Raw genomic sequence first — 27,807 nt, forward strand, 5'->3', positions numbered from 1 at the left:
CTGAGTACAGCTACTACTGCCAGTGAGGATGGGGGACAGGGAGAGGTGCAGAACCTGAGTTGTTATCCTTTATCACCCTTGTACTCATTTCCAGTGCTTGGAAGCTGACCTCTAGCAGGTCTGGATCTGATCTGTGTGCAGCCCAATGGCACCAGAGCTTTGCTTCTCCCTACAGAAAGGTCAGGGTTTTTCCCTTTGTTCCCAGGTTCTGGAAAGCCATTTTGCCCCAGGCTGTCTCCTCCAGCAGCAGGAGGGACTCTGCTCCTTGGGCACAAGCTCTGCAAGAGTCAAAATTTCCCTTTTCCTCCAGGCTTTGTTTCCTTTTTCCTTTGTGGCTCTTGAGAAAGCAGTGCTGCAGAGCACATTTTCATAGAATTATGGAATGGTTAAGGTTGGAAAAGTCCTCTAAGAACATCAAGTCCAGCTGTTAACCCAGCAGCACCACCAAGCCCATGTGCCTGAGTGCCACACACACAAATCTTCTAAATTCCTCCAGAGATGGGCACTCCACTGCTGCCCTGGGCAGCCTGGCCACACTTACACACCAGTAATTTTCCCAATATCCAACTTAAACCTCCTCTGGCACAACTTTCAGGCATTTTCTCTTGTCCTTTCACTTGTAACTCACGAGAAGAGACTGGGACATGTCCAGTTCATATTTCACACCCTGCCCTGGGAGCTGCAGCTTTTGCTCAAGCTCAGGGTATGATGGCATAGGAGGGCAAAACCCTGAGCATGAAAGAGAAGTGAGATAAGGTTGCAGGGATTGTTTTGTCTCAGCCTTCCAGCTGGGAACAGGCTGCCCAGAGTTGTGTCTGCCCCATCTCTGGAAGTGTTCAAGGCCAGGTTAGGTGGGGCTTGGAGCAACCCGGCCTAGTGGAAAATGTCTCAGCCCATGGCATGGGGAATGAGATGAGCTTGAAGTCCCCTCCAATCCAAACTGTTCTGTGATTCCATGATTCTGTGATTCCATGGACTCCTTGAGCCTCAGAGAGCATCATTTCCTTACCTCCAGCCCCTCCTGAGCTGCTGGACCTGATCCCTGCTGGATCAAAAGTCTTAAACTGCTCTTTGGCAACCACACTTTGTCCTGGCCAGTCTCCACAGAGCACGACATGTCAGGGAATGAGCAGCACCTGTGGAACAAATTCCTGCTGCTTTTGTCCAGAGAAAGACCAGAAGTCCCTGCACTTCTCAGAGCTGCAGTCACTGCCATGCTGCCACTGTAGAGCTGTGCTGGTCTCACCATTCCAGGCCAGTCCATCCCAGCAGAGCCCCAGCAGCAATGAGCTGCCATGAGGTCTGGATGCTCCTTGCTGGACCCCAGACCTGAAATCTCCCTGCAGAAACCAGCTCTGATGGAGGAAAGAGGTTGGTTCTTCTTCTCAGAGGCCAGGGCTGAGCCTCTGCTGCTGCCAGGGGACTCCTGGTCCTCTCCCTTGGGCTTCTCCTGCCCAGCACCTCCCAGGCAGCCCAGAGCCCTGTGCCTTGGCCACCAGGTATGTTTGCTGGGGGGCAATGGTGGTGATTGCTCAGCAGTTTGGGGAGATTCTGCTGCCAGGCTCTGCTCTGAGCTTCTTCTCACCTAACTCCAAGCGCCCTCCTAAAAGGTATCCAAAGGGTCCAAGGTTGTAGAGAGGGGATTTTGCAGGAGAGAGAAAAAGCTTCCAAAGCTTTTTCTCCATGGCATTAGTTATTTCCCTATGGGATGAGCCACCTCAGAGCCCCACAAGGCACCAGGCAGGGCTCCAGAACCACCTGCCCAAGTGGGTGCTCTTGGCTGGGGGCCCTGGTGCTCAGAGCACGCAGCTCTGCTCCTTCTTCCACCCAAAGTGTTCTTCCCCCCACTGGGGTCTCAGCACTGCCCATGCACCTTCCAGTGGGAGCTGCTTGCATGTTCTCTGTGGTCAGGATCCAGTCCTGGGCTTTACCTTCCTCCCTCAGGGCCGGTCTCTCAGCTGGAGGACAGGAGTGGGGGCTGGCCCGTGTGACAACAGCCCATCCCCACAGCATTGCCATAAACCCGAGCTGTACCCAGAAACAGGCATGTTTTAAACTATGGCTTTAACCTGTTCACTGTAAAAAGTGCCTTGGACTTTAATCTGAAGAGGTCACTATCTAGAAGTATTTACCTGTGCGGGTGTGTAAGGATGCAGCTCTGTGTGCAGAGTTACACACACAAATATATGATCTATACGTACAGCCACCAGTGCCTCAGAGCCTCTGTTCTGCAAGCTGGAAAAGTTCTTTCCTTTCTGCCCCTGGAGTGATGTTGGAGGTATTTCTGACCCAGGGACCCCTTGCCAAAGTGAAACAAGGGTTGTGCTGGGTGCAGGGATTGCCCTCAGCAGTGCTGAGCTGTCCTGTTCATCCCCAGGAAGCAGCTTGGTGCTCCTCAGGGTCTGTCTGCACAGTCTGGGAATCCCCCAGGGAAGGGAATAAATCCCTGTTCCCTTGTGCAGAGGGAAGCTGAGGCAGGGGTCACATCTCTGGACTCCCCATGCCAACCAAGAGCTGTTGGGCACTTTGTAAAACCAGGGGGAACCCCCAGATGCTTTGTTGTATGGAAGTGATGAGGGGTTTTCCAGACTCCTGGTCCCCAAAAGGATTTTTGGTTCCCATGTTCATGGGCTGTTGCTCAAGAGAGGAGTGTGGGAAGTTGGTGACATGGCAGATGATTTTCCCCTGGCTCTGCACTGAGGCTCCTCATGCTCACCCAACCCTGCTCAAACTTCAGAGCTGGGCTGCTCCCTCCAGTTCATCCCTCACCTCTAAAAAAACAAGGATAAAAGTTGTCTGGGGTGCAAAGAATACACAAATAACTGTCACAAATTGAATGCATTGGTTCAGATAAGGGGAAACTGGACTCTTTCCACTCTGAGCCCAGCAATGGGGCAGTGCTGAGCTGTCCTGTTCATCCCCAGGAAGCAGCTTGGTGCTCCTCAGGGTCTGTCTGCACAGTCTGGGAATCCCCCAGGGAAGGGAATAAATCCCTGTTCCCTTGTGCAGAGGGGTCACATCTCTGGACTCCCCATGCCAGGAGCTGCTGGGCACTTTGCAAAACCAGGGGGAACCCCCAGATGCTTTGTTGTATGGGAGTGATGAGGGGCTTTCCAAAAGGATTTTTGGTTCCCCTGTTCTTGGGCTGTGGCTCAAGAAAGGAGTGGAGGAGGCTGGTGGAATGGCAGATGATTTTTCCTCTGGCTCTGCACTGAGGCTCCTCATGCTCACCCAACTCTGCTCAAACATCAGAGCTGGGCTGCTCCCTCCAGGTCATCCTTCACCTCTAAAGAAACAAGGATAAAAGTTGTCTGGGGTGGAAAGAGCACACAAATAACTTTCCCAAAGTGAATGCATTGGTTGAGATAAGGGGAAGCTGGACTCTTTCCACTCTGAGCACTGCTGGCTTCAGCTCACTCTGAAGATGGCACCCCAAATTCCATCCTCATATTCAGGCTGGGAGGATGGCAACAGAAACAACTCCCCCAGCTAAACATGGTGTGGTGGAGCCAGCAGAGGAGGAGGGTGATGTGCAGCAGTTGAACTGTGATTAATCAATAAATCAGGCTTTTATAGTTTTGAGCTAATACGTCTAAATCCTAAAAATACCTCCAGCAGCCCAGGGGGCTCTCTGATAGGTGATTAAACCCTTGGAGCTTCATTTCCAGGATTAATGGCTTAGAGCAGCAGAGCCCTGCTGTACAAAGGCAGCTCTAGTTCTGATACTGCCCATGAAGGCAAGGCAGAATATGTTAATCTTTATGTGAAGCATGAAATCTGTTTTAAATAATGGCCCAGGATTAAAGTTTCTCTGAACAGAAAGGTAATAATGGCCATAGGGTGGATCTCCACTTCCCTGTGTCTGCCCTTTGCTTTCTCAGTCCCAGGGGTGAGAGGGAGGAGGAGGAGGATGCTGTTGGTGTGAAGGTCTGGGCACCTTTACCCAGCCCAGTGCAATGTGCCTGCATCAGTGCTGGAATGTGCAGTGACAGGAGGGGAAGTGCATTCTGAAAAAAAAAGGGGGAAAAAAAGGAGGGAAAAAAATATAAAAAAATGCTGTTGTTTTGTTAAACAGTTCCTTACTGTTATAGATAGAATTTTTAAAAACAGTGGGGAACTACTGGCCTTCCACAAGGCAGAGGAAAATCCCAGCAAACTGGCTCCACAGGGCACAGCTTTGAATCAGCATCTGCCTGCTGGGAGTGAGCAGATGTGGGAAGCAGCTCCTGGGGGTGAGGGAGGGCCAGGCAGGGAACAGGGGCTTTGGATCAGGCTTTGCCTTTGCAGGCAGGCAAGTGTTCTGTGCTGAGCTAAGGTCTCTAAGTGCTGGCATTTCCCCAGTCAGGAGCTGGGAGTCACTCCCTGCAGAGAGGCTTTTGCTTCCCAGGGGATGGGGTGGGTGGGGAGTGAGCAGGAGAGGTGGATTCCAGCTGGGCAATGCAGGTCTGGTGCCCAGCTCCTGAAAGCAGGAAGAAAATAATTCAGGAAAGCCTCTTCTGCACTTGCTGCAGAGATAAAATGAGGTGGGGACCTGTCCTGGAGCTATTTCCATCTTGGATGTGCTGCTCCTGTTCCAAGGTAAAATTGAGGCTCTGTGCTGCTAATTCACCTCCCCAGCCTTGGTACTACTGGCACAGAGGGATTCATTGATTATTGTCCATTACCAGCAGTGGTGTGAGGTCTGCAGCCAGATCAGAGTGGGTAACATCAGCTAAACAGCCTGGCATCACAAAAACTGCTCCTGAGCCCTCATAAACCCACACAGAGCTGCTCCAGTTCTTGCTACAGACTATTCCAACAGGATCAGTTCACTGCTGGAGCCTGCGGCAGTGCCAGCTCCCCTGCCCAGTGAGGAGAGCACGGCTGGGATTCCATGCAGGGGCTGGGAGGATGCTTTTTCCCTTCTCAGCTTCCTGCTCACAGCATTTGCATTTCAGCTTCCTCTTCTCTGCCTGCAATTCCTGAGAGCACCTGCAAAGGATGGAGCTGCCTGATGAGAGGCCAGGCCAGACTTAACAGCATCTGTGCCCCTTTACATGTTAAACAGATGGAAGAAGCCATCTCAGTTCCCCAGGGGTTGCTGGGCTGGTGCTCCCACCATAAGAAAGGTTTTTCAGCAGGGATAGGCTATAAAATGACACTTTGCTACTCAAATTATTATTTTGGGGTTTTCTGCTGGGGAGCAGTCGCTGTGCTGGAACAACAGCAGCCATCCCAAGGCAGTTGGTGCTGGGGGCTTTGCTACAAAACCCACAGACAGGTGAAGCTGTCACTTCATCCTCTATGACATTTCAATAGAACTAGCAACCCAGGAGAAGAATCCAACTCCTGGGTGTGCTGGGGAGAAGCTGGGAGGGGACAGCAGAGCCCCCACAGCCACCCTGCACCAGGGGAAGCCCTTGCACATGTCACAAGGACCAAAGAATTAAAACCATAAGGTGGCATTGCCAAAAGCATTTGAGATGTGACCAGGTGGGTGCTGCAGGGGACAAGGTTTGACATTGCCAGTTAATCTGTACCAGGCAGTGCAGAGCCTGTTTTCATGGAATCACAGACTGGTTTGAGCTGGGAGAGACCTTAAAACTCATCTTGTCCCACCCCCTGCCATGGGCAGGGACACCTTCCACTAGTCCAAGTCTAAGTGGCCTTGGACACTGCCAGGGATGGGGCAGCCACAGCTGCTCTGGGCAGCCTCTGCCAGGGCCTCACCACCCTCACAGCCAAGAATTCCTTCCCAATATCCCATCTAACCCTGCCCTCTGGCAGTGGGAAGTCATTCCCCTTGTCCTGTACTCCAGACCTTTGACCAAAGTCCCTTTCCAACTCTCCTGGAGCTCCTTTAGTTTCTGGAGGGAGCTCCGAGGTCTCTTTGGAAGCTTCAATTCTCCAGGCTCTCCCAGCCCAGCTCCAGTGCTCCAGCCATGGAAGCATCTTCATGGCTTCCTCTGGAACCTCTCCAGCAGCTCCATGTCCTCATGTTGGGGCCCCAGAGCTGGACACAGCCCTGCAGGTCCCCAACACAGGCAAGGTTTTGAACATCCATCCAAAACTGAAGAGTCAAAAAGCACAGAAATCATTTCACTGCAAATGAAGCCGAGCTCTTTCCCATTTTAAAAATAACTGGATTTGTGGGAGAAGTGGTGAGCAGTTCCCAAGTGAGGTCAGGCACAGGCACAGACATCCCTGTGAAGTCTCAGTTCACCCCAGCCAAGTCCCTTGCTGCAGCTCAGTGTGCAGCAGACACTGACACGCTTGGCTCTCCTTCATCCTGCTCCTGCTGCCTCGAAGAAAGTTGTAGGAGCTGGAGTTTGCCTGAATTCCCAGGTGTGGAAGAGGCACTGTCAGCTCCACATGGTTCCCTGAGGTTCCTCTCTCCCTCCATGCCAAGCTGTGCTGGTACAGGGCCAGGGAAGATGCTGCTTTCTCCAAAGCTGGCACTGAATGCTGCTTGAGTGCAACAGGTTTTGTTCTAATTAAAGAGGAATCAATTAGGCTGCAAGATATTCAGCCACCTGGTGCTTCTGACTATTTTTTCCTCCTCCTTCTCTTTTTTCCTTAACATGCTGCTGCTGCCTCCAGGGAAGCCATGAATGAAGCAAGACATGTTCCAGTTTCTTGCATTCTTTTAGATTAAAAAAATGCTGTTTGGGAGGAAATCTGTGCAAGCCAGCCAATGACAGTGCTGTGCATGTCCCTGTGATCTGCAGCTGGCATCTCCTCTGCCATCCATTACTCCCTCCACTCAAGCCTCCTGTGTCTCCAGCAGCACATGGCACTGACTCCATCAGCAGTCAGTTTGTGCTGCATGAAAAAAAAAAAAAATCATCTGCAGCAATTAAAGAAAAAGCAGTGGAAGAGGTGTAATGGGATCTCATGGGAGGCACAAAGGAGTCCTACATGCAAGGAAGTTCTTTGGAGATCCAGCTGTGCCAGGCTTTTCCCTGGGAGCTGGTCCTTTAGAATCTCTCTGTGCTCAACAGCACATAAATCATGAGGAGAGAGGAGAGGAGAGGAGAGGAGAGGAGAGGAGAGGAGAGGAGAGGAGAGGAGAGGAGAGGAGAGGAGAGGAGAGGAGAGGAGAGGAGAGGAGAGGAGAGGAGAGGAGAGGAGAGGAGAGGAGAGGAGAGGAGAGGAGAGGAGAGGAGAGGAGAGGAGAGGAGAGGAGAGGAGAGGAGAGGAGAGGAGAGGAGAGGAGAGGAGAGGAGAGGAGAGGAGAGGAGAGGAGAGGAGAGGAGAGGAGAGGAGAGGAGAGGAGAGGAGAGGAGAGGAGAGGAGAGGAGAGGAGAGGAGAGGAGAGGAGAGGAGAGGAGAGGAGAGGAGAGGAGAGGAGAGGAGAGGAGAGGAGAGGAGAGGAGAGGAGAGGAGAGGAGAGGAGAGGAGAGGAGAGGAGAGGAGCAGCTGCTGCCTTGGGCAGCTCTGGAGTTTGCTGAGCACTGAGCTTCAAGAAAAAGGGGGGGTCAGCAAGTACCTCAAGCAACACAGGTAAAAATCAGGCACAGGAGTGGTGCTGAGTGCCAAGGGAGCAGTGGTGGAGAGCTCTGTCCTCAGTGCATGTGATGCTTTTACCCTCAGCTCAGGGCTTTTCTCCTCAGGGCAATGCTTTTCCCACCCATGGCTCTGCCTCCGGTATGGACTGTGAAATCCCTTTGACTTGTCTGAGCACATGATAAAGCCCCCTTGCAGCTAAATCAGATTTAATATTAAATATGAAAGGGCAAAAAGGGGAGCCTGGGCTTGGATGGTGATGTAAAGGTCACAGAAGGGAGTATTAATGCCATGTCAGCTGACGTGTACTAGGAACATCTTTGAATTCTGGCTTTAGGAAGGATTCATTAATTCAGCTGATTGACTCTCTGGAAACATCTGCATCAGATGTGCTCAGAGCAGTGAAAGGAACCCCCTTCTCCTCACTAATCCCCCTCTAAGAACAAGCTGGGAGCTTCATGGTCTGTCTAGGATCCCACCTGACCTCTGCAGCAATTCTTTGGCCAACACCTCTGTAAGGGACAGGCTGACCACGGAGCCATGCCAAAGAGACACTGACACTTGGGCAGCCAGTCCTCCACAGCTCCTTCCCAAGCTGAAGGAGCCCCTGGCCATCACAGCACTGGGAGGGAGACCATTCCAGGGGAGATTTGGCCACACGTGCTGTGATGACTCTAAAACCACACAAAAAGAGCCCCTGAGCGTGAAAAATGCCAACCAACTGTTTTTAAAATTTTAAAATAGTAAATAAAATAGTAATAAAATAAAATAGTAAATAAAATAGTAATTAAATGGTTGTAAAAATAGTAATACAATTAGAGTAATAATAATTTGGACAATTTGAATTAGGACAATATGAGAGAATAGAGACAAAGAGTTATGGACTTCCAGGTACCCCTTTCTGGGCAGCACCAGCCTGAAAAAGGACCCCCGTTAACAGAGGATTAACCCTTAAAAGCAACAGCCTGTTGCATATTCATACACCTCATACACGATGCATAAATTCCATTCAAACACAGGATTCTGCCTGGTCATCATCAACTTCTTCCTCTGAATCTTGACAGTGCCTTCGAGGTGGGAAGTTCGTTTCTTCTGATAATGGGGCAATAAATTCTCTTTCTCTGAAAGATTGAGGTGTCCTGTGGCTGCTATTTCGCTGCAAGTCCTTTCTTTAGAGAAACTATCCTACATAGCACAGTTTCTATTTTAACATTTTTTATAACCTAAAACTATATTTAGCACTCTACTTAAGAGAATTAAAACAGCATTACTTTCTAACACAACTCATCTAATATTCATTTGAATATTTGAGAAAAGCCAATCATAAAATACACATTTTTCACATGAGCATCCAAGAACTCAAAGAGGAGGTCGTGCTCATGTAGCATGTGGTGCCTGAGCCTCAGCCTGCCTTCTGCCTTTTTTCAAGGGTACCTTTTGTACCAGACAGAATAAAACCTGTGCTGCTTCCCACCCCTGCAGCTGCCGTGGGAGTCAGCGTTGCTGCCTCCTCCTGCTGCAGATGTGCCAGGCCCAGCTGCCTTTCCCTCCCTGCTGGCCTCCCCGGCAGCGTGCTGCCCACCCCTGGGGCACACTGCTGCCTCAGGTGGGTGAGTGCCACACAGACAGAGGTGCCAGGACCCCCCCTTTCCCCTCTGATCCTCACTGGGAGCTCTCAGGGTGAGTAATCCCCCCCTGAGGATTTGGAACCACAGGCATGGCAGCTGCTGGGGCTGTAGCAAAGCTCAGGTTTGCTCTTTGGCTGAGCAGCAAGGTGAGGGTTTGTGCAATTCCCTGGAGAGCTCTGCTGCTTCCCCAGCTGGGAACCTGTTTGTTGGGAGCAATAAAGAGCAAACAGGGATAAAGGACCTTTCTGGAAGCAGCTCCTTGCTCTGGTGCTCATACCAGGGCCACGGGCTCAGAATGGGGCAGAACCTCCCATGTATTACCTGCTCCATAAAAATCCACTGGAAGGAATAAAGCATTTTTTCCCTCCTAGGGGAACTGATGCTGTAGGGTTAGGAAGATTTTCCATGGCAGTTCCCAGCTGTGCATGTGCAGACAGACTGGAGAAAGTGCAGCACTTAGAAGGACGTGGGAACCAGCTCAGCCCAGCTCCTCTCTTCTCATATGAGGAGCTTGGAGTGTTTGATGGGAGCTTCTGCAAGGAGGCCAAACCCTAATTGCACCTCTTAGCAGCAGTGTGAGAGCACAGCCCGGCCCTGGGGCAGAGAGGGGATCAAACAGCAGCAGAGCAGGTGATAAACCACGACTCCCAGGGCTGCCTTCCCTTGGAAAGCACCAGCAGCTGACTAAGAAGCACAAATCTCTCCTGCAGGAACAGGCTGTTTGCAAGAGCAAGGAAGTGATATTTTAGAGTGTCTAATAAAGGAGCTTAAAATGAAACTCTGCAGAACAATAGCCTGAGCTGGTAACTGGCACCCGAGCAGAAAGTCAGGCGGGGGAGCTGTGCCACAATTTATTTCCTCTCTTTTTCATTTCATAAGAGGGAAGCAAATCCTAGCAGACACCTGAGGCATCTCCAGCTGATGCTGGAGCTTTAGTGAAATGCTGCCATCCTGCGGGGAAGCCTCTGCTCAGCCTGGGGAACGTGGGAGGTTTGGGGCAGCCCCCAAAGAAGCAGGGGAGCAGGATGAGACTCAGCATCCAAGAGCAAATAATGGAGCTTTTTCCAGCCTGCACCGAAATCAGCCAGGCAGCCTCGGGTAAGCTGCTTATCAGCTCCTTATCTCCAACACAAAATGAGTGTTTTCCCCATGCCTGCAGTCTCCAGAGGCTGCAGGAGCTCCTGTCACGGCCAAGCAGATGCCATGGCCGTGTTAAGGCTGGGACTTCAGCAGCTGGAGGTCTCCTGCTCTCCCAGCCCGTTCCTATGGAAACAGGTTGGGAGCCTGCCAATTTTCCATAAAGAAGGAGAAAGGAGAAGGAGCTGGTGTGGATGAAGTGCCTGTTTGTCGGGTTTAGGGTGTTGCAATTCTAAAGGATACACGGCCCAACAATGCCAGCAGCACAGGATTTCATGAGCAGCTCTGTCAGTGCTGGAACCTTCCCATTCCATCTCCACAGCAGCCAAGATGAATCACATCACTGAGCCTGGAGCAAAGCTTGGGAGGGATCACCAGCAATTAAAGGAGGGTGGAAAAAAAGAAAAAAAAGAACAGATTGAGGAGTGGGTAGTTGTGTGCTCTGTGTGCTGTTCAGTGGAGTGGAGGGGAGACACTGCTGATGTGCACTGTGACCCCTGTGTTTGCCACCAGCCTCATCCCAGGGAGGAACCTTTGTGCTCCCAGACCCTCCAGGAACAGATGTGACAGCTTCAGTGAGTGTGAGGAGCTCTTCTTTAGGCAAGGAGTCTCTACATTACAGGAAAAAAAACTCCTCACCAAAACCACACTATGACACAGAAGCCCCAAAATCTCTAAATCCAGAAATAATCTGAAAAAAAAGAAATCCCCAAACCCTGAACAATCCACAATCTTCACTGAACACGAGCAGCAGCTGAGCCTGGCAATTCTGGGCTCTGACTCACCATTTCTGCACCCTGTCACTACTCCAGGTTCATTGAAATGCCTTTGAAAGCTGCAGGGAAGAGCCCACGGTGGGTTATGGTCCCCACCTAAAGGAACATCCAGCTGCCACTCCACTGGGACACACAGGGTGCTCTGAGGAGCTTGTCTTGGTATGTTTTGCCCATTCATGGACAAATGTAGGAAGATGAGCCCCTAAAATTCACCCAGAAGCCATGGCCATCCCTCCTGGCTCCCTCCATACTCACCACTCAAGCAGAAGAGGGTCTGGGCACTCACAGAGGATGGTCCTGCATGTGATAGCTGCTCACTGGTTGTACCACAGCAGCAGAATTATAGAATTGCAGATTTGCTGAGGTTGGAAAAGCCCTGTAAAATCACAGATTTTACAGGAATCAATCCAGCTATTGATTCCCCATCACTGCCAAGGCCACCACTAATCCATATCCCCAGGTGCCACATCCAGTCCATTTTTGATCCACCAATGCCTCTTCCTGAAGAAACATCCCCTAACATCTGATCTAAACCTGCCCTGTGCAGCCTGAGGCCATTTCCTCTTGTCCTGCCACTTGTTGGCTGGAAAAAGAACCTGACCCCCCAGGGCTGCTCTATCTAACAGCTCAGCTCCCAAGCTGATGAGGTCTCTGGTGTCAAGATGACCCTGAGGTGTTAGAAAGTCTCTTTTCCCCAGCCCCAAGACTGAAGAAGAAGACGAGCTTTTCAGTTCTGCTTTCTAAGGTAGTTTTTTTTTTCTTATCTATAACATTCTTTCTCTGACCCACCGAGTTCTGTCTAGCAAGTCAGTCTGTGGCACACTGATCACCCCAGAGGTGGTGTTAGCTTTTTATACTAAAATGTACTAAATGTGCATTATTTACAATAATTTCCCGATACCTATCACCTATGTTAGACAGTGTGTTTCTACTCTAAACCAATCCAAAAGTGTCACCATGACAGCATAAGATGGAGGACAAGAAGGAGAAAGGCTGGACACGCCCACATTCCTCCATCTTACCTATAGAACCCCCATTCTAAAAAACCCTAAAATTCTACTTTTCCACCCTGTGGTAAATTCACTATCATTCTATTCAAACCTTTGTGGCTTGTAACTCCTCACACAAAGTTGGTAATTGTTTCCATGGGTTAAAATCAAAGGCACAGGTGTCTGACTCCGTGCCAAGGTCTCTGAGCCCCCTGCCAGGGTCTCGAGTCCTCCAGAGCAGCCAGAGGAATATCCTGAGTTTCCACACCAAGCCTTTTGGTTATGATCCACACCCACAGGTATAAATGCCACAGTGCCCACCGCCCAACAGGGGCTGCTGACAGCTGGAACGGCGGTGCCGGGGCAGTGCCCGCTCGGATCCCGGTGCCCGCCGGTAAATGGCACCCGGCTGTCATTTCACAGCGCTGTGCAGCAGCAGGCAGGAACAATCTGTTCTCTGCCGGTGGTTTTATAATTTTATAACTCACACGGTCCGGATGGTGACTGCCCGGGAAAGGGAGGATCCACCGGCAGCGGGGCTGCGCCTGCTTTGGGATCACGGAGGGGAACGTGTCCATTTGTGTCCCTGTGTCCATTTGTGTCACCACGTGTCCGTTTGCCTAGAAAGAACCTCGGACAGGGTGGGATGTGACCTGCTACACCTCCGGCACTAAAATAATGGATTAGAATGGGGGTGAGGGGCGTCCCACAGGAAGCCTGAGGTGAAAAAGGAGCCCCGCGGGAAAGACCTCAGTGAGGGGCACAGGGGATAAGGAAGCTCCAAGGGAGAAGGGAGCCCCACCACAGACACAGAGCCCATAGGAAATGGGTGTCCCAGGGGCCACGGGGGCGCAGGGAGGAGGGGAGAAGCCCCCCAGCCCTGAGGGCACGGCGGGGCCGGGGGGGACCGGGATGTTCGGCGGCGCTCCGAGCGCATGCGCGGGCCGGGCAGGGGGAACGCCATGTGAGCCGCACGGGCAGCAGCGCCTCAAGCCACCGCTCCCCGCGGCACAGCCGGAGCGGCGCTGCCTTTCAGCCGGGGGACTGGACGGTAGTGCTGCCTCTCCAGGAGAGGCATAACTAAGCCGAGCCCCGCCGGGCCCGCAGCACCGGCACATCCGAGCACTGGCCTCACCAAACATGGCCGCGCTGGGACCTAGGGAAAGATGGCTGCCGCGCGGCTCACTGCGCAGGCGCATGAGGCTCGCTTGCGTCATCAGCGGGCGCCGGCAGCGGCGGCGGCGGCGGCAAGGTACCGGGGCGTGGGGAGGGGGCGGCCGCGGGCCGGGTCCGGTCCCCGTGGGTATTTCCGAGCCTGTGTGTCCTGCAGTGGCCGCGGGCGGGGTTCGGGCCCCCACGGGCCTGCGTGTGTCCCTCCGGGCCCCCGTGTCTCGCAGCGGCCACCGGTCCCGGTGGCACCGGGGGCCCGGGCCGCACAGGCCGTGGTGCGGTCTCCAGCGCAGGCAGCCCCGCGGTGTGACCGTGTCCGGGCTCCCCAAGGTCCCTGTCGGGACCGGCTTCCACAGGGCGGATATAAATAAAAGCCTCGACTCCCGGCTTTTAGTGCTCGCCGCCCTGTCTCCCAGCCCACCCTCCGGGCTCGGGGGCCTCGTCCGGTGCCGCCACTCCCGCCGTGGGTGCCGGGGAACGGGGTTTGACACGGGTGCAGGCAGCAGCCGTCCTGCCGCGGTACCCGGGTGGCCTTTGGGGTGTAGCTGAAGGGGGCAAGCGTTCCCCGGGCAGGTGCTCCCGCAGCCCCTCCCTCAGCCCGCGGACCGGGACCCCGTCCCGGCGGCAGCTCCTGAGCGGCGGGGCTGCAGCGCCACAGGGACCGGCGGAAGGAGCTGCCCTGCCCGGTTCCCCTTCCCGCCGTCGGTACGGACCCTGCTGATCGCTGCCGAAGCCCAGAGCCCGGCTGGGAAAGCCCCAAACCCGGCCGGCCCCCGCTGCGAGCTCCCTGGGCGGGGCGGAGCGGAGCGGCTGCTGCGGGAAACGAAACTGAAACGGAGCTTGCAGCCATCTTAGCGCTGTCCCGGTGCCGCTTCTGCGGCTCGGCCTTTCTTTTTTTTCCCCTCTATTTTCTCATAAAATAATTTGGCGTGCGGATGAGACTGAGGTAAGAGCGGTTTTGGTTTTGTTTTTTTTTTTAAGTCCTCATCCTGTCTTTGCCCTGCCCTTGGCTCAGGGAGCGCTTGTAAAACGGGGTCACTGAGCAGGGGGCAGCAGTGGGACTCCCGGGGAGGTGGAGACTTGTCCCTCTTCACTCTGCCTTCCCCGTGTTTGTTGTAAAAATAAATCCCGGTAAAGGCAGCCGAGTGCAGTTGTTTAATGGAAATTACATTTAAGTTGACCTTGAGGTGTTTGGTGAAGATGGGGAGCTTTATGAAGATGAGACTTGCATCTGAAAATCTGATCTTTGTGACGAGAGATGCCGTAAGGAGGTCAAGGAGGAGAAGGCGGGATGTGGACCTGGCAGTATGTGTATCATGTTCCGTGTCTTTATCCTCTCAGTTTTGCAGCAAGCATTATCAGAAAATTACAATATGCTGGGCTGGATTCCTTACTTTTAAAAAGAATATTATTAGTTTAGTCTTACCCCTGTACCCCGGGGAGGCAGCACAACTTTGTGTGATAGAGTGAAATTTGGGCTATAATGGAAAAAAACTTGTACCATTGCCAGCTGCACACCTATCCAATTTCTCTGCATCTTATCACTTTCATTCCCCTGTTGTGTGATGTTTTGCCTCTACAGGTCACATAATGTCCAGGGAGGAAAAGACACTTGGCATTTCAGGCTGTTTTGGCCATGAATCTCAAAATAATTGTGAGCCTGTTGCAGCTCTGTTCTGTGTGACCATGCAAGTTGCTCCAGCTCCTTGTTCTCCTTTACCTCCTCATGCCCCCATTTCTCAGGTTGCAAAGTAGGTCTGAGATTCTCCTCTCCCTGGAGGCAGGGCAGTGGAGCTTGCTGTGTTTCAGGAGTGCGTCCTGAGGCCACCCAGCCCCGTGCTGGAATCAAGCCTGAGAGGAACAGTGGCAAAGCTGCTTCTTGGGATTGATTAGAGCTGCTGAGCAGTCAGAGTTTGCCGTTTGTGGTTTTACAGGACTAATTTAGACTCCTAGAAAAGTAAACAAAAACAATTGACGAGTGAGAAGATGCTTGAAGTGCCTCAGTTGGCGGGAAGCTGTTTAAACTGCATTTCTGGAATGCTGTCTTTGTGAAAAGGTGTTCTGAGCCGCTGTGTTTTCTCTCCTCAGGGCGGGAGAGTGCGGAGTGAGTGGCGGCTCCTGTCCCGGCTCAGCAGCAGCCTGGCTCCCCCGCGTGTCCCAGCAGTGCGCTATGAGCAGAGGCGCTGGGCGAGGCAGAGGCTCCTGTCTCACCCAGCCGAGGCACCACTACCCCAGCACTAACCGAGGTCCTTTTAACCACCCTCGTACCCTACAAGAAACTAACCAGGAAAGCTTTTTACGCCAGCGCTTCCTAGCAGAGCAGGACGCTGAAGTCTCTGTGTTGCAGGGACAGGGATCACACAAGGAGTGGCGCACCAGAGGCGGGCGAGCTGCGGCACCGGCTCCTGCAGGCAGAGGTCAGCCCAGCGCTGCCGGCCGTAGCTTCTTCTCCAGCCAACATCCGCGGCTTGGGACTGTGCCTCGCTACTGCCCTCCGCAGCACCATCGGCAGGAGAGCTCCCGGAGAGAGTCTGACGCTGTGAGGCTGAATTTTCAGAGACTGTCTCTTGCTGGGCAGAACTATGAAGGAGAAATTCTGAGTGTTTTCAGGCAGCTCGGGGAGGGGAGGACTTGCACGGCTCATGAGCTGGCACGTAAACTTAGAACTCAAAAGAAAGAGGTCAACCGTGTTTTGTATAAACTCCTCAAAGAAGGGAAGTTGCACAAAGAGGGAGAGACACCACCACTGTGGAGGGTTGCCAGCCCTGGTTCAGGGAGAGATAGAAGCCCCACTGACCACAGTGCCACCTGCACAGATCCAGCAAATTGTGAGAGCAGAGGGGGAGAGCGGAGCGCGTTTGGCTTGGGAGACACAGAGATGGCTGAGACAAAGGAGAAAATCTGCAACTACTTGTACAGTGTGGCGGAAACAACAGCTCTCAATCTTGCCAAGAACATTGGGTTTTCCAGAGCCAAGGATGTTAATGCATTTCTTAGTGCTCTGGAAAAGCTGGGGGATGTCCACAAGCAGAATGCAACTCCACCACGGTGGTCCCTGACAGACAGGAAACGTGAGAGGATGCAGATGAGGATGAAGGCCAGCACAATAATGCAGATGGCAGATGCCACACCTCCTGAGTCAGGTCTTCCCTCTTCCTTTGTCCCACCACGTCCTCCAGAGGTGACTGCAGCTTCACCAGCAGCGGTAAAAGAAGAAGAAGAAGAAAGTGCAGAAAATGGGCAGCAGCCTTTGGGGCAGGCTGGTCAGGGCAATGTCAGTGACACAGAAGCAGATGCATCTGAGGACACTAAGCCTGACTTCTCCAGTTTGAATAATTATGATAACTCAGAAAACAGCACATGGACCACAGATGATATCCCGGATAATCTGAATGCAATCAGCAAGCAGCCTGATAAGTCAGAAGGCATCATGAATTCTCAGTCTTCCCCCAGTTATGCTGCCCAGTTTGAAACTGCTTTGCCATGTACACCTGTAGAGAAACTGATGGCTTGTCAGGAGAAGAACCCAGTGAGTGGCCTTACAGAATATTCCCAGTATACATACCAACACTGTGATTTCATCATGCTGGAGCAGAATGGACCCTCTCATGAGCCACGGTAAGAAAATGTCCTGCCTTTCCTGAGCTCTTTTTCCATTAAATGATTTGACTTTAACTGAGTTCACCCACTCAACTGTCCTGAAGGGGCCTGCTGTTAATGTTTCTTTTATTTCAGAAAGATTAGCCTAATTGATTCCTTGCATCAACTTAAAAAAATAAAGCAAAGCTAAAATTTAACCCTAGGTAACCCAGTCTTGGCTTTCCTCATTCTGAGCAGAAAAGATGGGATTAATTTCTTCAGTAGGTCCCATCTCAATTAGTTACCTTCAGTTTGACCATATAGGGGAAACTGGTGTTTCTAAGGTGCCTCTCAAGATGCTCTCACCTGGAAATGGTGTAAAGGGAGCCCAGAACAAAGTTAAGCAAGGTGGCCCCACTGTGTACATTTCTGTGTTGTAGCAGGTCAGAGCCAGTACTCTGGGCTGAGCATGTGGCATGACACTGCAGTTGGCTAAGTCAGTCTCTGGAGTCCCTTGCAGAATCGTGGCTGTTACTGAGCATAAGCAACACCAAGAAAATCTCCATATGTGCCACACTGGAATATGTCAATAGATCTGCTAGACAGGAAAATTGGCCTAATTTCTAAAGATGGAGTCCCAGGGTGTTGTTATTTTGGTTTGTTGTTTTTTTTTTTTTTAAGAAAGGATCTGAATGTATTCAGCACCATAATCCCTCTCCAGATCTGGTTTGACCTACTCTCCTTGGAAGATTTCCAGGGCTGGAGGATGGAAGATCAACTTGTTTGTTAGAGGTCACAGGAATGGGGGAGGCAGAAGTGTCAGAGGCAGGAGGTTTATGTGAGGCAGCACCTTTCAAAGAGAATGCCAGAGGCAGGAGTGACCGCTGAATGACCAGGTGCAAATAAAACAGTGCAGGCTGCTTTTGAGCTTTCTTATTCCTGGCCAGGAGCCACCACAGAGCTGCTGTCTGCCCACAGCCATTACCTGCTCCAGGCACCTGTGGTGGAACACAACAATTCATCCTGTTCTTCAGAACAAAATGTGGAGCTGCTCCTCTGTTGTGAACAGCTCTACAAATGTAATGATGTAATAAGCCTTGGTATTTTTGTCTTCTGCTCATGGCAGCCTGGATTTACTCTCCCAGCTGGGAGCTGGCTGTTTCTTCTCTAAATTCCAAGAGCAGCCTGCTGTTGGAGCAGACCACACTTCTGCTTCTCACTGTGCCCCTTTGGTTTTCTCTTTCAAAGGTTTAAGTTCCAGGTCGTGATCAACGGCCGCCGATTCCCTCCAGCAGAAGCAGGGAGCAAAAAATTGGCCAAGCAGGAGGCAGCAGCTAATGCCATGAGGGTCCTGATGAGTGAAGTGGAGAATGGAAGGCAAGGTGGAATTAAATGTGAGGAGCCATTACCCTCCAACAGCTCAGAACCAGACCTGGTGAGTCCTGTTTTCTTTACTTTGTGAGGCTGCTCAAACACCATTGAGTCTGACACTGATTTCCTCCATCTTCCTGCTGTAGCCTTTGCAGCTGGAGCCAGAGCTGTCATCTGCAGCAGCTCCCCTCAATCTGCTTCCTGGGAAGCACCCTATCAGCATATTAATGGAGTATGGTCAAAAATCAGGGAACATCATTGAATTCCAGCTGCTCTCTCAGGAAGGCCCACCTCATGATCCTAGGTATGGCATATTCTTGTCAGCATTGAGGGAGGGTGGAAACGTTTTCTTTACTGTCCTTCCCCTTCAGCTTGCTGCCCACATTGCTGGATTTGTTACTGACCTAGCTGAGTGCTTCTCTTAGCCAAGGATTCTGGGCATGATATCTAGTTCCAGAAGGAGACCCAGAGCAATGCCCTTTCTCAGAGAAAGGATGCTGCTTCTTCTACCAGAGCAGGAGGGGGTTCCAGTCCTGTCCCCTTCCTGGATGTGCTCTACTGGAAGTGTTTAAGGCCATCACAGTAGATTTTAGTTGGAGATAACCCAGAAGGATTTATCTGGAAGTGGGACATGGGGATAATAATCAGATTGAGACACCTATGGTTAACACTTTTCATGTACTATAATATCCTGTCAGGTTCAGCTACTGTGTGAAAATGGGTGACCAAATTTTCCCTGCTGTGGTAGGAAACAGCAAGAAGGGAGCAAAGCAAATGGCAGCAGAAGTTGCTGTGAAGATTCTTTCTGGAGAGTCTGTACCCCATGTCTTGCCTGAACAGGTATAAAGAGCTTTTTTATAAGATTCAAGTGTTTGGAATTGGGTGTCCCCCCCTTATATTTCCTATTCTGCTGGATTTCACCCCACAAGGTCATGTGGGGCTGAGGTTTCCTGCACTAAATGCAGCTGCTCAGTGTTAAACAGTCTTCTCATGTCTAACTCTACTCTAGCCTGTTGTGAAGCCCCTCAGTGACCAGTCCATGCACAATATTGCTGCTCCAGATGAATCCAAAGTGGTGAAAACAAAGGGTGTTGGGGAGCTCATCAAATATCTGAATGTCAATCCTGTCAGTGGCCTGCTGGAATACGCCCGTTCCAACGGGTTTGCTGCAGAGTTCAAACTCATTGACCAGTCAGGACCTCCCCATGACCCCAAGTAAGTAGCAGCATCTGGCTGAAGGAAATTTTGTGCTGCAGAAGGCTCAAAGTAGCTGCTGCCTTTTGAGATGGCAACAGGGCTAGCTGCTGCCTCTGCCAAATCTTGTCCTTCTGATTCACTCCTCTCTCCACTTTGAGAAATGTAAAAACCAAACTGAAATTCACAGGTTTCTTGGTTTCTTTGTAGGTTTGTGTATCAGGCAAAGGTTGGAGGCCGCTGGTTCCCAGCTGTGACTGCACACAGCAAGAAGCAGGGCAAGCAGGAGGCAGCTGATGCAGCTCTCAGAGTCCTCATTGGGGAATCAGAGAAGACCGAGCGCATGGAAGGGATGAGCATCACTGAGGTGAATCTTCTGCCAAAGCTGGGCTTGTGTGATAGGCCTGCCTATCCCCCTCCTCTCAGTCCAACCAAAAAATGCTTTCAAAATCAGCTGTGATCCCTTTGTTCTCTGCAGCTGTTCATAACCTGATGTGGTTTTCCTGAAGTGGGTTAAATGTTTCCTCAGGGTGCAGAAATACCCTTCTGTCCTACAGGCCTCTGCTTTAGGGCTAAATTATTATCAGATTCTTCCACAAGCTACTAAAATGAGTTCCTGTGGTAGGGTAGGAACATGCTTTTTAAAAATTATATTACTTTTTTGTTATTTCTTTGTACTGCATTAAAAATTGTGTGTCAGCTCAAATTCACACATCAGTTAAACACAAAGCCCTGGTTATGTCAGGATGGCTGTCCCAAACTTGGGCTGATATAAATCACACATAGAGTGTTGTGAGCTCTGAAAAGCCTCATTCCAGGCAGCACAACTGGGCACAGCAGCTGGGGCTCTAAATAGCAAAGCCATCAGGGAGGATTTGTCAGTCAGCAGTGCTGGAGGAGATGGCTTGGTCTGTGCTGGAATGACTGTGCACTCTCCTCACAGGCAGCCAGAGGAGCAATTCCTCCAAAGCCAGAACGGATTTCCTTGGCTGAGTCTCTGCACATAGGCGGGTTGGTTTTGTTCCTTCTTGCTCAGGGTTTTCCCTGGCATTCTCAGGAGGCCATTCCTCAGCCTGTATAGCTTGTTGCTGTCTCTGATGTGGCTAAAGCAGAGCTCAAAACCTTGGATGAGATTTTCCCAGAAATAACTAAAAGAACTTCACCCACCCCTTGACACAGCACTGCCCAAAGCTCAGGATTTTCTGTGCCTTCTGCTTGGAAAGCTGTGAAACAGGAGTTTCCTGTAAGCTCTTGGAGATCTATTTCACACCAAGATAGCTCAGCTACTTTAAAAGGCATAAAATCAGCAAAATGGCTTCTGTGGCAGTGCTGGAAACAAAAGAGTTTTATTAAAAACCAAAATAACAAAACTCTTTACAAAGAAAAACCAATCCAGGTGCAAGAGGCCCTCCTGCCCCTAGTAAAACACCTCATAAAAGCAATTGGTTTCTTTATTCTCTTCTTTTTCTAGTAAATTGCCTAGGTGGGACTTTTTGGCTTCTGTCCAATCAGCTATCCTTAAGTTTGAAGTCCCCCAGCTCCTCTGAGGTGTCTTTTTCACCTAAATGAAGAGTTAAACTTCTGGGCTTATTTCCTTTTTAAGGAGACAAAAGATAATTTTGTCACTCCTTCATCAAGGAGCACATTTCTACAAAGCTGTGCTAAAGAGTGTTAGCTTACCCTTGAGTGTGGTCACCAAGTTGCTGTGAGGGTCTCCAGGATGAGGTGAGAGATGAGGATTGACTCCAAGTTCTCAGAAGGCTGATTTATTAGTATATGAGATATGATAGTAAATGAAAATTATATACTAAAATGATACTAAAGAAAGAGAAAGGAGACATCAGAAGTCTAGAAAAGAATGATGATAAAAACCTGGGACTGACCAGAGTCCTGACACATGCTGGGTAAACAACTCTCCAAATCACATTCCAGAGGAGCAAACCATGGAGAAGCTGAGGGTTTCCAGGAGAAGCAATCCTGGTGAAGGGATTTTTCATAAAATCCCCCAGTGACACTTGAGCTGTGTGGTGTGACCTGCTCATGTCCTGTGCTGTTGTCCCATCCCAGCTCCCTGTGAGTGGCAGCACCCTGCACGATCAGCTGGCCATGCTGAGCCACCAGCGCTTCAACTCGCTCACTGCTCGCCTCCAGCACAGCCTGCTGGGCCGCAAGATCCTGGCTGCCATCATCATGAGGAGAGGAGATCAGGGCCTGGGAGTGGTGGTCAGCATTGGAACAGGTATGAGCAGCTTCTTCAGCACACTCTGAGCTCCCTTCATGCTGGGTTTCCCTGTCAGCCATGGTTCAGGAGTGGCTGTTGCTCTAGGCAGCCTCAGAGAGGGTACAGAATGTTCCCGGGGCTCACATGGTGTCATGAGTGATCTGGTTAGAGAGAAAGAGAACAAAGCAAATGTGCCTGCAGCTATATTGCTCTTAATCTTTGCTTGCATTGCTGTGTCCTGCTCTGTGCAGCAGAGCATGGGTTCCTTATGTGCCAGAGCTCACAATCCCCTGGTTTCTCCCAGCTGCATGTACCTTATTTCCCTCCCTGCTTTGCTGCCAGGCTTCTACCTGGAGTGATGGGCTGAAAAACCCTCAGGAAGGTAGAGTCCCCCAAAACTCATGGCAGTTTAAGTCTGTCTGTCCTTAAGTGGCATCCCTTTATTTTCTTAACTATAGAATTTGCAGGAAATCCCCAACAAGGGGAGAGAATGATGAGAAGGATTCAGTCTAGTCAGAAGGTTAATTAATTACTTTATTATACTACATTACATTATATTACATTGCATCTAAACTGAATCTACCAAGCACTCAATTCTGCACACAACTGCACAGAGTCTTGTGACGCAGCCCACAGTCCTCACACACACACACACACACACATGCTTGGCCCTGATAGGCCAAGAAAACAAAACACCATCACTCTGGGGAGACAGTCTCCATATTGCATTCTACTTTGGCACAACACAGGCACAGCAAATAAGATAAGAATTGTTTTTCCTTTCTCTGAGGTTCAGAGAAAGTGAATCTCAGAAATATTCTTGGGAAGAATTGTGCCTTGCTTTTCTCTGTGAAGAGAAATGTGGTGACATTTAACTGCTTGTGATAGTGATTTAATAGGCAGAGTGCTCATGCTGGTGCTGCTGCTCGAGAATCCAAAGAAATAAGAATTCCTCCCTCTGTCTCTGAAGCCATCTTGACTTTGATACCTGCCCTAGTATTTAATTCTTTGTTTGATTGTTTCAGGTAATCGCTGTGTGAAAGGAGAAGAGCTGAGCTTGAAGGGGGAGACAGTGAATGACTGTCATGCAGAAATCATTTCTCGAAGAGGCTTTGTGAGGTGAGAAAAGGGGAAACTCAAAAGGAAAAGGAGAGGGGCCTGCCAGGAGCTGCTCTCCCATTCTGGAGGGGTGTAGCTGAAACACACCCCTTGATTTTTGCTGTGCTGAGGGATGCTGTGATCCTCAGACACTGTTCACTCGTGTTGTTGAATAGAGGGAAGTTATTTCTGGTAAGAAGGGGCCATACCTGAATGATGCCCAAATAAGAACTGAATGGGAGGCTTGCCAGGAGCCCAAGGGCTGCATCTGATGTATTCAATGTTAAGGCTCCTGCTGAAGCTGCTGGGCTGATGTACAGGGGCTCTCCAGCCTGGGGACAGCTCCTGCCACACCAAGCCACTGCAGGCTTGCTCTCCTGGCCTTTCAGTAGAAGGATTCATGAAAACATACTGCATATGTTTGCTTTGATAATTAACGTGTTTTTCAGAAGCTGGAAAGGGTTTTCCCCTTTCTACACAACTAAACTACACAATTCTTTTCTTCCTCTTCCCCTCCTACATTCACTGTGGCACTTTTTAGTTTTTGAAACCTAAAATGAGATGAAGCTGGACTGCTTGGTTAACATCTGTCCTTCAGTTATGAGCAAAACATCAGCTGCTTCCTCCAAGCCTTTGTGTGCTGCCATTGTGCTCTGCATTCCTGAGCAAGGGAAAGTGTTGAGGGCAGGTCCCTGGGAAGTGATGAATCAGGATTGCATCTTGCTTATTGTCTGTTTTCAGCTGTTAATCTTGACAGCAGTGGCTGCTCTGGCACAGCAGAGTGAACTCTGCCTCTCCTTGCACAATCAGTCCCTGCACAGGCTCTGCTCAAGGACTGTCTGGGAGGCTGCAGTTTTTCTTTAGTCCTTGACACAATGCTGGAGACCTCAGGGTTTTCCCTGGCCAGAATCAGCCATAAAAAACCCATTAGTGTGAACAGATCATGGGCTCCTTCTAATACCACTTGAATTCAGCTGCCTCCAGGGTTGTTTACTTTTAATGCAAACTTGCTGCTGACTAAAGGTGCTGGTTAACAACCTTGAAGTCTTCTTCACACTGGGATCAGATGCGTGAGAGCAGCACCTGGACAGGATCCTGCTTTTCTACTGCTTGTCCTCTGCATGGCAGAAAATCTGCTGGATTTTTTGCCCTTTTTGTGCATCAAGCATTGCTGGCTTGCCAGGCATCTTGAGCCACAGCTCCTGGTGTCTGCTCTTCCATGTGGCAGGAATGGGTGATGTGGGACCCTGCCTGTCAGTTGAAGCACTTGTTGTCTGAGAAGCAGAGCAGCCTTTTGACAGGATGGTGTTTTCTTTTTTTCAGGTTTCTTTACAGTGAGCTGATGAAGTATGACCCATCTAATCCTTCCTCTGCAGAAGAGAGCATTTTTGAGCAAGCAGGAGGACAGAAACTCAAAATAAAGAGCAGTGTTACCTTCCACCTCTATGTCAGGTTGGTGAGGGGGCTGAATGACTGGTGTCAGCAGCACTGTCATGCCCCTGGCCCTGGCTGTTTCCTTTACAGTCAGGGCTAACCAGGAGGGTTTTTTTTCTAGCACAGCACCATGTGGGGATGGAGCACTCTTTGATAAATCCTGCAGTGATCAGCCAAATGAAATGGGACATACTCAACATCAGCCTCTCTTTGAGAACCTCAAGCAAGGCAAGCTGCGGACCAAGGTGGAAAACGGTGAGTGCAGTCACTCCCTGCACCATGGCGTGGCTTCAGTCCTCTTCTGGAGCCTTTCTGGTGCTCCAGAGCTTCCTTACCCCTCTCTGTGTGCTGTTGTGGGATTTGAAGCATTCAGGAACCAGGAGAGGTAGATGGAAGGCTTTAGAGAGAATCCCTTTCCCCTTCCCAGGAAGGCTTTAGAGAGAGTCCCTTTCCCCTTCCCAGCCCTGCCTATTGCACTGCCATGCTTTGTGAAGTTTGATGCAAAGCTCAGATCTGTGTCTGTGTCCTGCCTTTCAAGCAAAGTTCTATTCTGCTTCAGCCATGTTGAAAATTACTCATCAGTACCCAATACTGAATGCCAGATTGTTCCCTGAACCTGGTGTCAAACTCTGTGCATCCAGAAGTTTCCCAAGCAGTTGCTGATGGGGTTTTGATTTATTGACTATCTGACACTACACAGAAAAGCTTTTTTCTTCTCTGGTGCAGGGGAAGGCACCATTCCTGTGGAGTCAAGTGACATTGTGCCCACGTGGGACGGGATCCAGCACGGGGAGCGCTTACGGACCATGTCCTGCAGTGACAAAATCTTACGCTGGAATGTTCTGGGCTTGCAAGGGGCATTGCTGTCACACTTCCTGGAGCCAGTTTATCTCCACTCTCTGACACTTGGTGAGAAACCCTCTGTCCTCTCAGGGTAAAACAAGGCTGCAGTGAACAGCTCGTCTGATGGCAAAGTTGGTTTGTGGAGGGTGTAGGAGTAACAGACTGAAATGTCTTTCTTGGCAGAGCTGTTTGAAAGTGCAAAGGGAATCTATGGATTTTAGGCTGTGGGTATGGTCAGTGTCTCTGCAAAGTTCTGGATTTTTAGGAGGCACATGTGATCTAGGAGAGTGGGACAAAAACTGCATGTTTGTGTCTTGAGTGAGAAGTGTTGCAGTGTGAAGACCATTGTCTTACGCACCCAGCATACACATAGCTGTGCTGATCCACATGCTCTGGGCTTTCAGGAGCCTGTGAGCAGTGGTGCAAAGTGTTTTTGGGGTTTGGCCAGTCCATCACTGTGCCATCCCATTTCCTCACACCTTCACCTCTGTCTGCACAGGTTACCTGTACAGCCAGGGTCACTTGACCCGTGCCATCTGCTGCCGTATGGAGAGGGATGGGAGCACTCTGAAGGAAAAGCTCCAGCCTCCATATCACATCAACCACCCTGAGGTACTGCAGCTGTGGCACTTCTTCATCTTTGCCTGTGCCTTTGGGGGTCCCTGAGGTGCTCTGCAGGGAGGGTCATTGTGCAGCAGCCCTCCAACCAGGGGCAAGAATTAGTGACCAGAAGCACAGAATCACATAATCAAGAGATTTTCTGAGTTGGAAGGCAACCACAATGTCTCATGAGTTCTAGCTCCTGGCCCTACACAGGACAACCCCAAGAACCTGCCCTCTTTGTGTCACTGCACAGTTTGGGGGTTACTGGCAATGTCTTAGGCTGGAAAAAAGGACACTAAAGTGCCTCTCTAGCCTTCAACTCAGTGAGAACCTTTTCCTTGTGGCTCTGGAAAGTTTGGGATGAGCTAAAACTGTGAGGGATGAAAGGGGCAAGAGACTGAGGCAGCAGGACCAGGCTAAGCTTCCTTTTTGTGCAGGTTGGGCGAGTCAGCGTGTACGACTCTGCAAGGCAGACGGGCAAGACCAAGGAGTCATCAGTGAACTGGTGTCTTGCTGATGAAGGCGAAGTGGAAATCTTGGATGGCACCAAAGGGAAAGTAGATGGGTAAGAGGAGCCTTTCCTGACACTGCCTTTTCCTGGCACTGCCTGGGGGAAGGGGGGCAGCTCTGAGCTGGGGAGTACACTCTGCACTGTTACAGCACCCTGTATAGTGGATATTTTTGCCCCCAAGGAGATGCATCTGACTCTGTCTTATCAGAAGGCTAATTAATTACTTTTTTATACTATATTATTGTATGCTATATTACATTACATCTAACTGAATCTGCCAAGCACTCAACTGCACAGCATCTCCCAACACACACACACCCCTATCCCTGATAGGCCAAGAAAACAAAACACCATCACTTTGGGTAAACAACCTCCATATTGCATTCTACTTTTGCACAAACACAGGCAAAGCAAATAAGATTTGTTTTTCCTTTCTCTGAGGTTCAGAGAATGGGAAACCCAGAAATATTCTTGGGAAGAATTGTGCCTTGCTTTTCTCTGTGAAGAGAAATGGGGCAACACCCTACACATGGGGAGGGTTGGATAGAGGGATTTTAAACAGACATAAGCCAGCACTCCTGAAGGAAAACAAAATGTTGCCTTGCCTGGACCCTACCACTGAGCCCTGCCAAGCCCAGAGCTCCTCCATCATGGGATTTTCCCTGAGCCCCTGCTTCTCTTGGCTCTTCTCTATGTCCTGTCCCTCATTGCTGTCACTGTCTTCCTTCCCAGTGTGAAGCTGGAGGTGTCTCGTGTGTCCAAGAAGAAAATGTTCACCCTGTTCCAGCAGCTCTGTGCAAAGAACAACCGCAAAGACCTGCAGGGTTTCTCTGTGTACTCAGATGCCAAGGAGGCAGCCACAGCTTACCAGGCAGCCAAGCAGAGCTTCTTCAGCACGCTGGAAGAGCTGGGCTACGGCAGCTGGATCCGCAAACCCCAAGAGGAAGAAAATTTCTCTGTCCTTGATGTGTAAGGAAGCATTCTGCAAGGACTGGGGGGTGAATGTGCACAGGCTGTGCTCATCCTCCTTTCACCACATTTTTGGAGTGGATTCAGGACTGTGCAGTGGTTTCCTCGTAGGCCTGGCTGCCTTGTCACTGTCACTCAGAGCCTGTGTTTTTAAAATGTGCATGTAAATGATTCTCCTGTTTTTTAAAGCAAGGGCAGGCTCAGTCCCCATTTGCTTTTTTATAGTTTTGTCCTCCCCGTTTATTGTTTTTTAAAGAAGGCACGAGAAACCAGAGGAATTTTCAAGACTGTGAGCTTGAAACCTTTGGACCATGTACTGCAAATCCCTCTGGCAGGTTTTGAGGCAAATTTTCTCCTTTGAGATTAAAAAAAAAGAAAAGCTCAGGCTGTTTGAGTGTTTTTCTGTGTCTCTGTTGGAAGATGACTGGCAGCCCAGCCAAGCTGGGACATGGGACTGACCTCTGCAATGTGCAGTCATAGGACCAGCATGACATTCTGCGTTAATAACAAAGAAGAAGGTTTCAGCATTGTTGGCCGTGGGTGTGCTAATTCCTGCTGAGGTGAAGAGGGGGCTGTGGTGGGGTTTGGAGAGGGACAGAGATGAGTTAGTGTTTGCTGAATGATGAAAAGAGCCAGGTGGAGTTTGGAATTGAGCCTTTTACCTCAAGCACAGGGCTCATTGGGCAGAGCTGAGCCCGTGAGGGCCGGACTCTGAAATGCTGGGGCAGGGCCCTCCCAGCTCCTTCCCTCACTGCGAGCTCTGGGACAGGATGGGGTGTCCTGCCTCCTGTCTCAGGGC

The 27,807-nt window shown here is 50.5% G+C and overlaps 1 protein-coding gene and 1 long non-coding RNA gene across 4 annotated transcripts; one reads left to right on the forward strand and one right to left on the reverse strand.

The window, feature by feature from the left end:
• Positions 1 to 8,249: 8,249 nt before the first annotated feature.
• LOC113460302 (uncharacterized) lies at positions 8,250 to 12,939 on the reverse strand. Its single transcript, XR_003382116.2, has 3 exons — positions 12,504 to 12,939; positions 11,282 to 11,402; positions 8,250 to 10,610 (listed from the first exon to the last, which is right to left on the reverse strand). It is a non-coding gene; the product is annotated as an uncharacterized LOC113460302 (long non-coding RNA).
• Positions 12,940 to 13,124: 185 nt separating this feature from the next.
• ADAR (adenosine deaminase RNA specific) lies at positions 13,125 to 27,394 on the forward strand. 3 transcript variants are annotated; one of them, XM_014272931.3, is made up of 15 exons: positions 13,125 to 13,267; positions 15,274 to 16,803; positions 18,013 to 18,199; positions 18,282 to 18,439; positions 18,834 to 18,975; positions 19,145 to 19,350; positions 19,540 to 19,696; positions 21,397 to 21,568; positions 22,576 to 22,669; positions 23,972 to 24,100; positions 24,204 to 24,337; positions 24,809 to 24,991; positions 25,425 to 25,537; positions 25,966 to 26,093; positions 26,772 to 27,394. In XM_014272931.3, exons 1-15 carry the CDS (start codon positions 13,182 to 13,184, stop codon positions 27,010 to 27,012), a joined length of 3,660 nt encoding a protein of 1,219 aa, XP_014128406.2. In that variant the 5' UTR covers positions 13,125 to 13,181; the 3' UTR covers positions 27,013 to 27,394. The 3 variants fall into 3 exon arrangements, with proteins under 3 accessions (XP_014128406.2, XP_074385701.1, XP_005495371.2); XM_074529600.1 differs by having other exon boundaries at positions 18,291 to 18,439; XM_005495314.4 differs by lacking the exon at positions 13,125 to 13,267 and adding an exon at positions 13,976 to 14,131.
• Positions 27,395 to 27,807: the final 413 nt, after the last annotated feature.

Source organism: Zonotrichia albicollis, chromosome 30 (genome assembly GCF_047830755.1).
Source record: "Zonotrichia albicollis isolate bZonAlb1 chromosome 30, bZonAlb1.hap1, whole genome shotgun sequence".
Classification (NCBI taxonomy): domain Eukaryota; kingdom Metazoa; phylum Chordata; class Aves; order Passeriformes; family Passerellidae; genus Zonotrichia; species Zonotrichia albicollis.